At 44.6% G+C, this 18,192-nt stretch overlaps 1 protein-coding gene across 2 annotated transcripts in view; it reads left to right on the top strand.

The window, feature by feature from the left end:
* Positions 1-18,192, top strand: part of LOC126295106 (coiled-coil domain-containing protein 50) — a 156,053-nt gene that overhangs the window by 74,940 nt on the left and 62,921 nt on the right. The window contains exon 2 of one of the 2 annotated variants that reach the window (XM_049987362.1): positions 6,308-6,370. The exons of the other annotated variant lie outside the window; for it this stretch is intronic. Within the exon in view, the coding sequence (XP_049843319.1) occupies positions 6,308-6,370 (63 nt within the window). The remainder of the gene's footprint in view (positions 1-6,307; positions 6,371-18,192) is intronic. 2 annotated transcript variants of the gene reach the window in all.

Genomic DNA, 18,192 nt, shown 5'->3' with positions numbered 1-18,192 from the left:
CAAGGAGAGATGGTGTTCGTGTACGATAGACGGTAAGCAAGACTATACCAAAAAAAGTACTCACACCAACCAAATCACTCTACCTTCAATGTCCTTTGTGGGCGTTTGTACGATCATGGGTCCTTTCAGACATACGGTCGTGCAGGGAGGTGGCGGACTGTGTATACACAGGATTTGGAATACAGATGGAAACTATCGATACAGCAAGGCTATACAAAGAAAGTACCTTCAGGCACCAACTATATCATACAATATTTCAAGTCCTTTTTGGGCGTTTGAGAGGTCATGCGTCCTTTCACACAGATTAACGTGCAGGGAGGCGGCAGGATGTGCGTACTCCAGATTTGGAGGACCGGGTTCTAATTCTCGAACGTTTCCATCTGTTCTGCCTTACACAAGCGCCAACTCTGCTTGTTCCCGACATGAATACCGGACCATTCAGCTGCTTACAGTACGCTGCGTCAATCGCACAACTTGCACCACACAGAAAACAAGACTCGTGGTCTGAGGAACTGTCATTTGCCAGCGCGATCAGCCATGGCGATAATGCGTTTGCAGACGCATTTTTAAGTATGTATGTAAGTACGTCTCCGCCTTAACAGTTATTGATGACGAATCGTGCAAGCATTATACTTTTGTAGATACTTTAAATGTTGTGTACAAATTAGTAAGTTTTAAAGTTCTTATTCAGTGCTGCACAAAACAGTCGTATCTGAAGTGCTGCAAAATAATAGAACGCATCATCTTAAGTGTTCAGTATTGTTAATTGTTTGGTGTCAGCATTGCCTTGTTTCCTTCCAGACAGGTACGTATCACTTGGTAAGTTTTATATACTTGCGAACTAGAACTGCTTTTGATGTTTCATGCTTCTGCCCTAGTTAATTTGTTGAATTATTTATATGCATTTCATTTCGATGTTATTCATACCAAAATTACAAATGGCTTCAACATTGTTGGCGTGGCCCTGGCCCTTGAGCAAAGAACGCGAATACTAAAAGGTGTCTACAAGAATTCGCCGTGATTTCGCAGGTGGCAGATAATTCATGAACGAATGTCAGAACAGGAAGTTGATTGGTGGGAGGGGGGGGGGGGAGGAGGAGGGAGTCTGTAGCGGTATTTGTTGGTTTTTGACACCTGCTAGTGACAAAGCAGGCAGATTTGCTCCCTGGTCTTACAGAGGGAATTCCTACCCATGTCACCTCTAGCAGTGCTTTGCGTGAAAAAATAGTTGGAATTGTACATGAAAACTACGTACAGGTACGGCTAGTTTGCATGGTACTGTGGTACGGGGAGTAAAATACTAACAGAAGCACGGAAGGAATAGTCTTCCAGTTTAAATATATCATAAAAGTTTGCTGATTAAAATTACGGAATCAAAAGCTATATTGGGTTTTTCAAAGCGGCGCTTTCATTTTGATTGGAGGAAGCCATTTGTAATTTTTTATTTTAGTTAATTGCTGTCTGCAGTGTTGCATGTGCTGTTGTGTACCCTTCACATCCCCAGCTGATTGTCTGAACAACATCCCCTGTCGCACTGCCCATCCGCTCAACTGCCAGGGGGTGACCGCTACTGGTTCCGAAGGAGAAGGCCTGTTGCCAACTTCTCCGCGTTTCATGCAGGCGGCTGCACAGTGTTCCGCGTTTTGGTAGACTCATTTCACATATGTAAAGGCACCATAGCGTAAGTTACTCTAATTCGCTGGAGACGGCAGAAAAAACTGACAGTTTAATTCCTCAGTTCTTTTACAATCCTTGTCTGTATCTAGCATCGATGGTTTGTCACTGAATAATGGATGCCGGGCATGTATTGCTGTGCAGACAGTAAACAGCTGGAAATATTATGAAATATACAAACAGCCGAAATCAGTTTGAGTTTAGTCACTTAAGCTACTCATTCGTGGGGAATCGTTGTGTAACTGTTAAGCCAGGCGCCCGTGTCCAGGGTCGGACTGCACCCCCGAAAGAAATCTGGCTTCTAATTGATGTCCATTCGGTCATTACGTTCTAGTAGCCTCACCCTGTTGTTTGAAACACGCATTCGTAACTAAAATTCCTGTTGTATTGATGAAAAGGACGTTCCGTCCTCCAATCAATGAATAGCATTAAAAAACTTTCATTTTATTGAATATTGAATCCTTTTATTAGGAGTGAATGATTGAATACTGAAATGTTCTGCAGAACATGAGTTTACATTTCGTATCCAAGAAAATTTTCAGCGTAAGTGCACCATGTTGATCCTCGGATTATTTCGCCATGACAACGTGGAGATATTTTACAGCTTAACAGTAAAGTTCTTTACAACAGTTACTTTTAGGGTATGTGGAAAAATCCTTGACACCGCATATTTTATAACTCAACCATTACGTTCCATCTGTTGACATTGAGAAATAACAGTAAAGTGAAGAAAGTTGGTGGTGGAAGCAAAAAGAAAATACTGTATGGCAGCAACATGGGGTACTGCAATGATACGAAACTTGGTTCAGTTGCAAACGACAGATGGTAAATGCATAGCAGCTGTACGGCAAGTTAAAAAGATATAGACAGCATAGTTCGTGTTTACAAGGTTCAAAAATTTTCAGTTAGTAATTATTACTTGAAAATTGAAAGCCATGTGTACAGGCAGTAAAAAGCAATTTCTCCTGTTAATTGATAAAAAATGAAGCGCCAGCTGTTACCAAGCTGGGAAGTAAACAGGCTTAAACCACAATGTGAATACCAGACTTACTGTCGAACAGTAGATTTTCTATTGGCGTGGATTATAGATCATACATACTAGAACAGAGATCATCCGGCTGTCAGTCTTGTACGTCCTCATAGTTAAGCTACGTGACGTCCAGAACTGAAGCAGAAGGCACCCGGATCATGCAACGCGAAAGTTCTCGCGAAAACACTTTGATAATTTCCGAGGAACTGTAATTTGCTAGAGTTAAGGCAGTTCGACGACAGTCGCGTGGCTCATTCTATAGCGTCTGAGTAAGGTAATCAATGGATTGCTTGTTCGAATCCCGATATTGTCTCTTATTTAAATTTGAATAAACAATAGTTACACGGTATGCTAATAAACACGTAGTATTTAATGTTCATTTATGAAAATGTCTTGTTTCTGATAATATATCCCATGTATTTCAAATACACGTTCTCAATTATAGGTGTTTTATAAAATATTGTTTAAATTCCTTAGCCATCTTAATTATTAATCTTATGATAAAATATCGATGACTTAGAATTCATATTCATGATTAAAACTACAGTTACGCGTGAGATTTGTCATTAAAGATGGACATGTTTTCATTAAAATTGGTTCAGACGTATTAATTAGCATATTAGATGAATTAGATATTAGAACCAGCACCGCTATTGATTACTAGATTCATTGCCCACTGCTACTAACCAGCCACGCGGTCAGTCTTGAAAAAAATTTTTAGTGAATTACTGTTCCTCGAAAATCTTAAGTCGTTTCCGTCTAATTTGGAGTTGAACCCAACTGCTTCCTTGGACTGACGTTTTACTTCTGAACATCATTTAAGATAACTACTGCGGTAGATAAAAAAAATTAGTGACAATACCTGTAATTCGTAGCTGACCTCATTGACAGACGTTCACCATGTAACACGCACTCAGTATAATTGCCCCTCATCTCCGTCTGCTTGGCCCCACACAGACCTAAGGCATACTGCAGTCAGCTCGTTCATCTCTCGAGGACCGCCCTGCGACACGGATGCTGTCTCCTCTCGCGTTGCCGTACCGCATGCAATGACAGGTGCAACAGTGGCAGCGGTATGCTCTCGGAGTGGAATTGCTCAGTCGCCACCACAGTGAGGGTGAAGACTGTGTTCATAACATCCTCACTATGGACGAAACCTGGGCTCGGCCGTACCAGAATCGTTTTTGTAGCATACGATATCCGTTGTTTAATCGTGCATCACGCTATACCGCAGCGGCAGACTCACTGCAGTCTACTGTAGCAGTTTGTTGCGACTTAACCTTCGTCACGCCCTGAGCAGAAACCGGCGCGGCGCCATCTTCTGCCACTGCATCCCATCGTCCTCCGTGGCAAGGCAGGATGGCAAACGGCGTGCCCGTGCAAAAGCTCTTATGTACGTGGGGGTGGGAGATGATAGAACATCCGCCATATTCACCCGATATGAGTGCAAGCGATTGCGACCTGTTCGCCGAAATGAAGACGCTTCTTCGTGGCACGTGCTGAAACATAAACACTATGTGTCCTTTTGAGATATCGACAGAGATGGACGCTTGGACACCTTCCTTCTATGTGATACACACACATCAAAGTGTTTCGCATCACCTCGCTTCAGAGTGTTCCGGAACCTGTACAGAAAATTGGAGTAGAGATCAACATAAACATCATTTCCGCCCTTATTATTGTTCGTGAAAAACATTGCATGTTGCACCACTATACAGCGAGACCTCTAATACCCAGTAGCACGTCCTCTTTTGCGTTGATGCATGCATGCATTCGTCGTGGCGTACTACCCACAAGTCCATCAAGGCACTGTTAGTCCAGATTCTCTCCTTAATGGCAATCTGCCGTAGATCCCCCAGAGCGATAAGTGGGTCACTTCGTCCATAAACAGCCCTTTTCAATCTATCGCAGGCACGTTCGAAAGGGTTCATCTGGAGAACATCCTGGGCACTCCAGTCCAGCGATATCATCATGAAAGAAGTCATTCGCAAGATGTGCACGATGGGGGCGCGAATTGTCGTCCATGAAGGCGAATGCCTCGCCAATATGCTGCCGATTTGGTTGCATTATCGATGGCAGGACGGCATTCACGTGTCGTACAGCCGTTACGGCGCCTTCCGTGACCACCAGCGGCGTACGTCGGCCCCACATAATGACACCCCGAAACAGCAGGCAACCTCCACCTTGGTGCACTCGCTGAACAGTGTGTCCAAGGCGTTAAAGCTATCCGGGTTGCCTCCAAACGCATCGCCGACGATTGTCTGGTTGAAGGCATATGCAACACTCATCAGTGAAGTGGATGTGATGCCAATCCTGAGCGGTCCATTCGCCATCTTGTTGGGCCCATCTGTACCACGCTGCACGGTGTCGTGGTTGCAAAGATGGACCTCGCCGTGGACTTGGGGAGTGAAGTTGCGCATCATGCAGCCCGTTGCGCACAGTTTGAGTCGTAACACGACGTCCTGTGGCTGCACGAAAAGCACTATTCAACATGGCGGCGTTGCTGTCAGGGTTCCTAAGAGCCAAAATCCGTAGGTAGCGGTCATCCATGGCAATAGTAGGCCTTGGGTGGTCTGAGCGAGCCATGTCTGAACATCGCTTTCATTCACTCTGAGACGCCTGGACACTTCCCTTGATGACAACCTTTCCTGGCGCAAAGTAACAATGCGGACGCAATCGAACCGCGGTCCTGACTGTCTGGGCACAGTTGAAAACACACACACACACACACACACACACACACACACACACACACACACACACACACACACACGTGTACCTCTTTCGTGGTGGTATGACTAGAAGTGATCGGCTGTCGGACCCCCTCCGCTTAACAGGCGTTGTTCATGCATGGTTGCTTGTCTTTCGGCGGGTTTAGTGACATCTAGAAACAGTCGAAGGGACTGTCTGTGACACAATATCGACAGTCGATGTCTCAGTTCTGGGAACTGGAGTGATGGGAAACTTTTTTGGTGTGTGCAGAAACTGGACGATTGCGTTGTGGGCATGAAATACGGTGAAAGTCTGTGTGAGGTCAGCTGTAACTTAAAACACGGTTGTCACTATTTTCTAACTCACGTACAAAACGCGCAAAGATCAGATTGTCGGGTGTTCCCCTTGTTAATAAATATAGCGTCCACGAAGGCTACTTAGCAAGCTCGTATTTACGTAACCTTAAAACGCGCCGAGTTCATAGGATAACGCAGGGCTTGCAGGGATGTGCGCAATCGTTCCCACCGTCCCCTCCGTTACCCCCTAAACAGCCTATGAAAGGATACAGTACCCTCTGTTACGGTGCTTAAAAAGATGAAATGTTAAGCTCACACGGTTATTCATAGAGCAGCAGATGAGGGTAGACTGTGCTCAATCAACCAATGCTGGTTCGCATGTGCCCCCCCCCCCCCCCCCCTTCCCCAGGGTAGCGCTGTTGTCTCCTCCTCCTCCCCACCACCTTGTCCTCCCGAGCTTCCCTCGGCCGCATTTAACCTCGTGTGTGTGTGTGTGTGTGTGTGTGTGTGTGTGTGTGTGTGTCGCAGCAGCTCTGCATGTCGCTCGCACGCACGCCCGCTTGCTGGCTGACGTAGCAACCCCCGCATGTTTCAGTGTGTCGCGAGTGGCTGGTGAAGGAGGACGGCGCTCTGGCGTACAGGCTGCAGTCGGAGGAGAGTAAGTACAGCAGCAGCGAGAGACCACCCACTGTGGTGTTGTACAGTTATAATTAGTGCCGCTGCCCACTGAGACAAAGTATATTTACGTCTACTATGTAAATATTCCAATGCTTCAATGCTGAGCTGGTTTACTCTGGAAATAGTGCTTTGGCCACCAGGTGCAAATCTGGCGTTGTGAATGCAAGAAAGGTGAATAGAAATGTTTCCGTGTGTAATAAAATGGGAACGAGATGTAGGCAGAAGTCAGACAAGCGAGAATGGCGTCGCGTTGACTCCCTTGACCGCCGCTTGCACAATGTAAGTATGAGCACCAGAGATGCTGTGCAGCGCCAGATATGCGTATGGTGGCCAAAATGGGAGCTAACATTTTCCGGCGTACATTGGTGGAGCAGTAACGCATTGGAAAAGCTACAAAGTTTCGCTGCCATACGATAATTAAACCACACAGTGGACCTCTGAGTAGTTGCACTTGAATTACAGCTGCCTCAGCTTTCCCACCTTTACAGCAGATAGATTTGAGAGATCTTAAGCCGGTATTACACAATCATATTTCTTTTTCAAAGCTGATATGTTAAATATTCGTGTCAAAGAAATTTGATGGTGTAGTAGGGAACTTCGTCAAATCTCGCCTGTCGTCAAATATGATCAAATCTAGGGCCTCGCAGTACATTTGATTATAAGTCTCTTGTCTTCTGTTCACTGCAGTGTGTGAAACGTTACCACTAGGAGCGCTGCAGCGTTCTGTCACCAGTAGTGTGGTTGTAAATATGGCTGCGAAGTTTAGTTTGTGTGCCGTAAACTACAAAATCAATAGAAATTAAGCTAAAGAGGCGCTTTACAACTTAAGGCACCGTGGGTACAAAAACAGATTAAGAAGACTGGAGAGAGAAAAATTGCGTCGGTCATTAGCCGTGAGATACGGCCCAGGCTCACGGCTGACGATACAGAAAAGAAACTAAATGGCCTCCGCTCAGGCTATTTTCACGAGAAAGCCAAAGTACGTGTAATGTGTGTGTAGATATATATCACAAGACCTATCTATTTTTGCACTCAGGATGCCCCACATTTTAAAGCGTCTCATCAGTTTCGTACATTTCGATGAATTAGGTAGTCGTGGGACCCAAAGTATAATTACTACTATAATCTATAATAAAATAATTCTTAATGCGCATAAAGTGCATTGAACATTTACTTTCAGATATTGGTCCTTCAGTGCTTTATAAATTGCTTCACACGTTTCAGGTATTATTTTAGTAAATGTGCACTGTGGTGGTAGTGCTGTACTGCAAGCTACAGTAACTCTCCTGTAGCAAGAAACAAGAATCTTAGTGTGTCTTCCGCGGATACAGCAGTTGTTACGTGAGTGTTGTGGTTTGTGATACCACGACACATCACTGAGCAAATAATGAAATGTATGCTCATACATTCTTCATTTAAGTAAAACTTTTGTCCTCCACTAGAAGCTCACGTAACAAATTTTGCTCAATGCTTTTATCGTTTCGTTGTAAAACCCACTGCTTCACCCAGGTATTTTTTCCGCTTCTCTTCCAAATGCCCACACAGTACTATGAGGTATATAAAACTATATCTGGGAGTGTGTGTGCGTGCGTGCGTGCGGAACGATTTGAAGTGGACTGACGATATAAAATTAATTGTTGGTAAGGCGGGTACCAGGTTGACATTCATTGGGTGAGCCCTTAGGAAATGTAGTCAAACAAAGGAGGTGGCTTACAAAACACTCGTTCAACCTATACTTCAGTATTGCTCATCAGTGTGGGATCCGTAGCAGATCGGGTTGACGGAGGAGATAGAGAAGATCCAAAGAAGAACGGCGAGTTTCGTCACAGGGTTATTTGGTAAGCGTGATAGCGTTACGGAGATGTTAAGCAAACTCGAGTGGCAGACTCTGCAAGAGAGGCGCTCTGCATCGCTGTGTAGCTTGCTCGCCAGGTTTCGAGAGGGTGCGTTTCTGGATGAGGTATCGAATGTACTGCTTCCCCTTACTTACACTTCCCGAGGAGATCACGAATGTAAAATTAGATACGAGCGCGCACGGAGGCTTTCAGACAGTCGTTCTTCCAGCGAACCATGCGCGACTGGAACAGAAAAGGGAGGTAATGACAGGGGCACGTAAAGTGCCCTCCGCCACACGCTGTTGGGTGGCTTGCGGAGTATAAATGTAAATACTGCGCGTAATAAGTTGTCAGCCATCTTCGCGCTAAAAAGGGTATTACGCTGTCATTTTTCGTCAAGTCAGACATCTTTGTGAAACAAATATGACGAATCTTTGATAATCATTGTTCAAATCTTGGACAAAGGAATACGATAGTGTAATGCCGTCCTTACCGAATGGCCCTCAGTAATTTTCTTCATACTCAAGGGCGTTATAGTCACTGCCCGCACACAGGTTACCTGTTGGTGCGTTTATACGGGCGACATTGTACGACGTACCGCGGCAGTGTTCCCGATACAGCAGGCTGTTGTGGGCAGATGCCGAGGTGTTGGGAAGTTTTGTCCACTATGGCCGGGCTGGTACATACTCCTATCCTTGTCTGCAAATGCTTCCCTCTCGCTGCCTTGCTTTCATGTCTCACCGACAGTGCTGCCGTGAGTGAAACGTAATCAGGGAGGCATTATCCTCCCTAGAGTCCTTACCAAGCAATTTTCTGGTGAGTTTCCTTACGATCTCGACAATTTGGCAAATGTTGCTTGTGGCTGTGTACTGTAGAGCTGTGAAGTGTAAGCGGTATGCTAAATTGTATGAAAAAATGACAGGCTGCAGCTCGTCGAAAGGGTACTGGAAAACTAGGTTGGCTCTAAAAGATATTGCATACATATTTTGCGAATGCTGCTGGAAAACTGCTGTGGAACCCACATCAGACCTGACGACCAGGGACATAAATCAAGTGAATATGCGAATTATGTGCCACTTTTTCACAAAACGTGTTTTCAGTGCTGTTGTGTTCTTGGCATTCCGCTGCATGTCCTTACACGTGTTATGAATGCCATATCGTGGAGAAAACGTTTGACATTAATTACTAGATGTTTCATGAGTACTAAGCAGTGCTGCTTCGCGTGTTCAAAGTGACAAGCATAGAGGTCTCACCCATTCACTTGATGCACAGTCCATGAGGTGAAGGCTGAAACAAAGCTTTTGGATGTATCTGTAAAACATTTTGGTAAGGGCAGGGGAGAGGTTCAAAAGTTACTAAAGACATGGTGCCTGGAAGATGCTAAAAAAAGCAGTTTCTTCGGAAGCATAGGGAGTTGTAAGATAAACTTCGCAATATCCGGTCCAAAGAATGGAGCAGTCTGGGAAAGAGAGTTAAAGCCACCCGAAAAATTTAAAATTGTTAATTCTTGTTTGAATTATAACATGTATGAAAGTATCGTCCATAACGTGAAACTACCTTTTAGCCTACTCTTACAGCAACACCGACACTACTTCGTTAACGTGCACTACTAACTTCGTCAAAAACCTAAAAAAATGCAAATTTAGTTCATTATTACGAAAAGATACGTTCGCGTGTAAGGTCTTCAAGCTAAAAATATTCATTGCATTAGGTGGGGAAAGTGACACCCGCTACTGATACTTGGATTTTTTTGGTTAAGTTCTACTGCAGAATTTGTATTCTACTACATTGTTTTAAAATTTTTCTAAATTTTAAAATATGAAATAATTGACTAGATGAAAATATTTTCAAAAGGTCATAAAGTAAGCCACCACCCTCCTGGTATTGCGATGGTGAAGAATCAAAATTAACATACGTCAACTGTTCCACTTAAACACACAATTTAAGGTTACAATCTAGGTATAAAATTTCAGTACAGATTTTGTCAAGGTTGCAGACATCATGCATTTAAAGAATGTAAAATATAGATATATTGAAAAGTCGCGACAGCCAAGGTACATGTGGAAGTATTATCAAATTAAGTTTAAGAAAACTTGTGGTTTGCAAAAAAAGTAGCGATTTCAGACGGAAGGTCGACACATCTCGCCCTTACCATATTTCTCACCCTCAGGATTCCACAGACTGCTCGTAAATTTTAAACATCGAGCGCAGTCAGCGTTTTGAGTGTAAAAACATGTCAAGATTCGATTGCAAAAGCTTAGCTGAGTGTAACTTGTTTGCCTACTATGTAGTGAGTTCGGGATCGATTCCCGTCGGAGTTTTTCTCCGCTCGTGGACTGGGTGTCGTGCTGTCACCATACGCAAGTTGTCCCTTGTGGCGTCACCTGAAATTAACCTGCAACTCTGTGGCCGAACTCTTCCGGATGAGGGCCTCCCGGCCATCAAAGCCACATTTAGTTTTTTTGTCTTCAGAAAGTTTTTGCGGTAATGTGGGCGGAGCCAACCGACTGAGGTATCAAGCCAGTCTCTACCCGGTCTCAAAAGCTTATTCCGCCAGTATCTTACAAACTAAACTACTGGCCATCAAAATTGCTACACCAAGAAGAAATAAAAGGTTATTCATTGGACAAATATATTATACTAGAACTGACATGTGATTACATATTTACGCAATTTGGGTGCATAGATCCTGAGAAAGCAGTACCCACAACAACCACCTCTGGCCATAATAACGGTCTTGATACGCCTGGTCAGTCAGCGTGTACAGGTACAGCTGCCCATGCAGCTTGAACACGACACCACAGTTCACCAAGAGTAGTTACTGGCGTATTGCGACGAGCCAGTTACTCGGCCACCATTGACCAGACGTTCCCAGTTCGTGAGAGATCTGGAGAATGTGCTGGCCAGGGCCGCTGTCGAACATTTTCTGTATCCAGAAAGGCCCGTTGCAGGACCTGCAACATGCAGTCGTGCATTATTTTGCTGAAATGTAGGGTTTCGCAGGGATCGAATGAAGGGTAGAGCCACGGGTCGTAACAAATGTGAAATGTAACGTCCACTGTTCAAAATGCCGTCAATGTGAACAAGAGGTGACTTTATGGGGTGCCATTGGTTACGCCTCTCTGGGTGATACACCAGTATGGCGATGACGAATACACGCTTCCAATGTGCGTTCACCGCGATGTCGCCAAACACGGATGCGACCATCGTGATGCCGTAAACAGAACTTGGATTCATCCGAAAAAACGCCTTTTGGCATTCGTGCACAGAGGTTCGTTGTCGAGCAAACTATCGCAGGCGCTCCTGTCTGTGATGCAGAATCAAGGGTGACCGCAGCCACGCTCTCCGAGCTGATAGTCCGTGGTGCTGCAAACGTCGTCGAACTGTTCGTGCAGATGGTTGTCGTCTTGCAAACGTCTCCATCTGTTGACTCGGGCATCGAGACGTGGCTGCACGATCAGTTACATCCATGCTGATAAGATGCCTGTCATCTAGACTGCTAGTGATATGGAACCGTTGGGATGCAGGACGGCGTTCCGTATTACCCTCCTGAACGCACAGATTCCATATTCTGCTAACAGTCATTGGATCTCGACCAACGCGAGCAGCAATGTCGCGATACGTAAACCGCAATCGCGATAGGCTACAATCCGACCTTTATCAAAGTCGGAAACGTGATTGTACGCATTTCTCCTCCTTACACGAGGCATCACAACATTCACCAGGCAACGCCGGTCAACTGCTGTTTGTGTATGAGAAATCGGTTGGAAACTTTCCTCGTGTCAGCACGTTGTAGGTGTTGCCACCGGCGCCAACCTTGTGTGAATGCTTTGAAAAGTTAGCCATTTGCATATCATAGCATCTTCTTCCTGTCTGTTAAATTTCGCGTCTGCAGCACGTCATCTTCGTGGTGTAGCAATTTTAATGGCCGGTAGTGTACCTTCCAGATTTCGCAGTTCTCCTGCATATTTTCCGGGACTTGCACTGCTGGAAAAAGACAAGATACTGGCAAAGCTGTGAGTGTAAGTCGTGCGTGGACGGCTGTCAGAAGAGAACTTACTAGCGAAAGCGAAGGTCCTACGTTTGAGTCCTGGACTGGCACATCGTTTGGCAGAAAGGAAGTTTCTATGTTAATATACTCAAGTCAACAGAGTGCGGAGAAATCTAGACACATCTTAAAGTACACAGGACTGAACAAATTTCGATGACCCTCAGAGCGTAGAGGCAGACGGCATGACAAAACGATACTTCATTGTTAAGCGTTCTCCCTGCCCTTCGAAGTGTAACGATAAGGTGCGTATCGCAAATTCCTTCCACGTTTCCACCTAGACTGGCACTTAGCATCTATTAGCGGCCAGACAATTTACTCACACCGGACGACTGCTGTGCCATGCATGCTACTCTATCCTGTGTAAACCTCTTCATCCCAGAGCAAGCACTGCAATCTGCAGCTTTCTAAATCTGCCTAATGTATTCATCTCTTGATCTCCCGCTACTATCTCACCGCGCGCGCATCCAGTACTAAATTGGTGATCCGCTGATGCCGCAGAACGTGTCCTACCAACCGATCCCTTCTCAGTCAAGTTGGGCCAAACATTCCTCTTATCCCCGATTCTCTTCTGTACCTCATTAGTTGCGTGACCGCTCCATCTAATCTTCAGCATTCTTCTTCGGCACTATCTTTCAAAAGCTTATGTTCACTTCTTGTCTAAACTGTTTATCGTCCATGTTTCATTTACATGGCTACACTCCAGACAAATATGTTAAGAGACTTCCTGACACTTAAATCTGTACTCGGTGTTAATAATAATTCTTCCGAAACGTTTTCCTTGCCACTGCCAGTCTAAATTTTACGAGCGTCACTCCAAAACAAATGCACACTTTTTTAATCCACCTTTAATCCACACGTTTGAATGTTTTACAGTGTGTAAGGCATCCTTTAGGAACAGCATTTTCATTTCTCCACATAATTTCCATCCCCTCTCAACCGCTTTGCGCAATCTTGCAACAAGCGCCTGTATACCAGAACAGTACAATTCTGGACCAACCTGTTCGAGCCACAGTTTGGCAGCGTGCACAATGGAGTCATCATCTTCAAACCTTGTTCCACGAAGAGTCTTTGTTTGCCAAAGAGATCATAGTCACGTGGAGCCAGGTCAGGACTGTAAGGTGGGTGTTTCAGTGTTGTCCATCCAAGTTTTGTGATCGCTTCCGCGGTGTTTTGACTGACAAGTGGCCGTGCATTGTTGTGCAACAGCAAAACATTCTGCTTTTGCCGATGTGGTCGGACACGACTCAGCCGAGCTGGAAGTTTCTTCAGTGTCGTCGCATATGCATCAGAATTTATGGTGGTTCCACTTGGCACGATGTCCACAAGCAAGAGTCCTTCGGAATCGAAAAACATCGTAGCCATAACTTTTCCACCAGAAGCTGTGGTTCTGAATTTTTTTTCCTTGGGTGAATTTGCATGATGCCACCCCATTGATTGCCCCCTTCGTCTCTGGTGAAAAATGGAGCTACGTTTCATCAACTGTCATGATTAATAAAATTCTTTTCCGGGCTATTATGCCGTGGTCTGATGGATTTCGCATTGTAACCCAACGTTTCGTCCCCATCTGCGGAGGACATCTACAAGGGGGTTCGTGGCTTCTGTTAACTTCCGAAACACACTGTCTCACTACTGACTGCAGCAAATTTTTGTTTTCGCGTGCTCCCTCGCATAGGCGTGACGTCACATGTTTTGAATACGCGAGCGCAATTGGCCGCTGTCGGTCGCCGCCGTCCGCTGTTGCTATCATCCCATGGCGGAAGACTGGTACACGTCTTCTTCAGCACCGGCATCCAGATGTCATTCATTTTCACGCCCTCCTCCTTCCTATTAAAATTCCTGGGGTGTTTCATAATCTCTATGGCCTCTCTGTAAAGCCTTTCATGATATCCGCTTGTGGCTGCCAGTACTTGAGTTCTATCAAAATAAATGTGGTGGTCTCCTGACTGCAAAGCGTGTTCCGCAACAGCTGATCTATCAATCTCTCCCCTTCTACAATTGCCCTCGTGCTCTTCTAGTCGTTTTTTGACCGTTCTTCTTGTGGTACCCACATATACCTCCCCACAACTACACAACAGCTGGCAACTGAACTCCCCAGACACGCCTGTTATTGAGCGTATCTAGGACGCCTTGCAGCTAGCTGTGCAGAAGAGAACTCCACCTCCACGTACTCTTACAAATTTGTTGACAGCCCTGCAAGATTCATGGTGTCGGTTCCCTCCAGCACGAGTTCAGACATTAGTAGAGGCCATGCCACGACAGGTTACGGCACTTCTGCGCTCTCGCAGGGGCCCTACACGATACTACGCAGGTGTAAGAATTTTTGTCTCCTCAGTATACGATAAATACGTAATACATAATAAATGCATAGTAAAAATACATGGAATAGTCTCGGCCATGTGAGTGGATTCATAATGCCCTGTCGTAGTAGTCACCTAGCTTGTCGTAATTGACGGAAAGTCTTAAAGTGAAACGAAAGTAATTTCTGGCGTTCCTCGGGGTAATGTTATAGGCCCTCTGCTGTTGCTTACTTATATAACGGTTTAGGAGACAATCTGAGCAGCTGTCTTAGGTAGTTTGCAGATTATGCTGTCATTTGTTTATACTCAACAGAAGTTAAAAAAATTGCAAAACTATATAAAAAGGATATCTGTATAGCACGAAAATTGGCAGTGGGCCTTAACAAAGAAAATTGAGGTTATCCACATGAGTGCTAGAAGGAATCCGTTAAACTTGGTTACACGATAAATCAATCTAGACAGTAAATTCAACTAAATGCCTAGTCGTTCCAATTATGAATAACTTAAATTGGAGAGAACACACAAACTGTTGTCGGTAAGGCAAACCGAAGACTCAATTTTATTGAAAAACAACATTGAAAATGTAAGATTCATTGAGAGTGCCTACACTACACTTACCTGCCCTCTTTCAGATTATTGTTGCGCGTTATGACATATTTGCCAGATACTAGATCGAGAAAGTTCAAACAGCAACAGCATGTTCTGTATTATCGCAAAATAGGGGAGTGTGTGTCACTGAAATGATACAGGATTTGAGGTGAACATCATTAAAACAAACGAGTTTTCCGTTACGGCGGAATCTTCTCACGAAATTTCAATCACCAGCTTTGTCAGAATGCGAAAGAGTTTTGTTGACGCGCATATACATAGAGAGAAACGATCACGATAAAAAAATAAGACGGTTTCTCCGCATGCTGGTAGAAAGTTAAATGGAGAATTATTGTGAACGTAGTTAGATGGTTCCGCTGCACTGTCCATGTGGACGATCCCTGTGGACAAGCAGTGGTAAATTCAAAAATCGTGTCGTAACTACTGCTATTAATTTCTGATCGCTGTTTACAAACGATGTAGTTTGACACTTGACCACACGTCACCCTACTGCCCAGTACAATTATTTACGGTTTGGTTATATTCAATCAGACACAAATGAAATGAGCGTACGGCATTGTTGGCCATGAGCCCCCGTTCGGGAGTTCAACCGCTGAGTGCAAGTCTTAATTCCAGTCGACGCCACATTGGGTGACTTGCGTGCCGGTGATGAGGATGAAATAACAAAACGTCCAGTCCACGAGCGGAGAAAATGCTCAACACGGCCGGGAATCAAACCCGGGCCCGCTGCATCGGAGACAAGCACGTAGCCACGCATCTAAGTTGACGGCCAATCACATAAAAAGCCTTAGGTGCTCCGCAATCATTGACGCATAGTCGCGGCTCCTACTCAACAACAAAGGGGCACAGATCAAACTTAACCGCATTTTTCTGATGTCACTTTTTGTTAGGGGGATAATGTTGTCGGGATTTGTTTAAACTGGGTGAGAGTAAGAGGCGCTGACTCGACTGTGAAAGTGTGTTTTAATCAATCGTTGTTCAAAAGTGTTGCGTCAGGCCTAACATTATTACACACATTGCATTTCGCAAATTTTCACGGCCACAGAGAGTAACATAAAATTGTTCGGTTTGGTCCACTGTAGTCTTATGGGACCCATGCTTCGAAGTGACTTCATCCGTGAAGATGCCTTCGGCAGACGGACGAAACAAAGGCTTATCTAACACATACCAGAACACCACGGCACAATAGACTGGATAGTTTTAATTTCAGGAAACTGCAGTTTAGACAGTGAGTTCCACATGTTCAAAACGACACCCAATTTTAAACGTCAGGTTGATAAGGTACAATTGTGGACTAATAGGCGAGCGGGTAAGTGTCGTGCCGTACGTAGCACTTGAAGCTGATAACATGGATAGCCTCTTTCCAGGAAAGTCATAGTTGGCCATTCGGTCCTTCGTGTAAAACTGATTTCAACGAAATGATGCTGCACGTAAAGGACTGAGAACTAATAGAAGACTTGCGCTGTACGTTACGTTCAAGTACTAAATCTCGACGACAGAGCGCACTGTCTTCGGCTGTAGGCGGGTACTTGCTGGATAGTGCTCCATAGATGGCGTTGGCGCACGTGCCGGTTCGTCAAATGGGGGTTTCGTGGCACGGCAGAATATGCTTGCGCTATCTCGGAGGTAGCGCTTGAGAGGCTGTAGTAGAGGTTAGTAATAAATAACTGACATTACTTTTAAAATATCTTAGTGAAGTTAACTCATTCGGTATGGCCGAAGAGAGTACAAAAGTTTCCGTTAGCCGTAGACTTTGTCTGGTAGTTCCGACGTAGCGGTAATTACGTATCTCGTCATCAGCGCTATGATTGTTTTGTAACGTTTTATAGGCAGATAGTCATTTCTAAATTTCGGAATCTGAAACCCAGCTTGAATTATCAAAATTATCAAACCCAGCATACTCTGCTCACACTTTTGTAAGACATAGCGGCAGAATATACAGGTCGTTTCAAAGTAGTTTTTTATTACGTTAACGTAGGTTCACGAAGTCAAACAAAACAGCATATTGCTTAGACTGTTGCCCAGTGGCAATTCCCTTTCGGAACAAAAGTGTGTACACGAGCCACATTACGATCGTGAAATTGACGAAAGTGAGCGGTAGTGAGTGCGACTCGATAACCTTTTTTTATGGTGAAGTGGAAATGGAAGATACAGGAATTGGGGTTTGCGGACGTGTTCTTTTTAAAGTAAAAGAACGAATTGCGACAAGTGTAACGCTGCGTCTGATTGTGGATACATAGCTTTTTCCAGAATGCTGGAACACTATTTTGAACGTACCATTTAAAAGGAATTTGCCCGCAAATTGGTACGAACGATACTTTTATGAACGACTGTGTGTCACTTTGCAACGAGACTGGCGATCGGACTACAGTTTTTGGCTAGTAGAGATTCAAAAATGGTTCATATAGCTCTGAGCACTATGGGACTTCACATATGTGGTCACCAGTCCCCTAGAACTTAAAACTACTTAACCCTAACTAACCTAAGGACATCACACACATCCATGCCCAAAGCAGGATTCGAACCTGCGACCGTAGCGGTCAAGCGGTTCCAGACTGAAGCGCCTAGAACCGCACGGCCACACCGCCGGCAGTAGTGATTAATGCGGAAGTTTGGAGTACCAATTCAAAGCCACTTGCCATTGAGATGCCTCTTAGTACAAGGTGTATGCAACGCTTGGATAGATCGCGAGGAATTTGTTTGAAACAACAATCTGTTACTTATGTTAAAATTTTGAGGTTGGCGGACTGTGTGTGTGTGTGTGTGTGTGTGTGTGTGTAATGGCTGAAAACCGAGACTTTGTACTAAATCTTTACGTGTCGTTGCTAGGACGATTAAAGTGGTTTGCATCATTGAGTTGACCAGTAGATTGAGACATCTTAAATTACTAAATTCGATCTGTAATTATATGAAATACTCCAAAATCAGTTGTTGCCGGAGGAAATCGTTAGATACGCAGCCTAAAACTCACTGGATGAAAGTATTATCCGTTTAGTAAAATATTGGAATA

This window comes from Schistocerca gregaria, chromosome 11, assembly GCF_023897955.1.
Source record: "Schistocerca gregaria isolate iqSchGreg1 chromosome 11, iqSchGreg1.2, whole genome shotgun sequence".
Classification (NCBI taxonomy): Eukaryota; Metazoa; Arthropoda; class Insecta; order Orthoptera; family Acrididae; genus Schistocerca; species Schistocerca gregaria.
The sequence above is the reverse complement of the archived record's forward strand: the minus strand, read 5'-3'. Positions and strand labels throughout refer to the sequence as shown.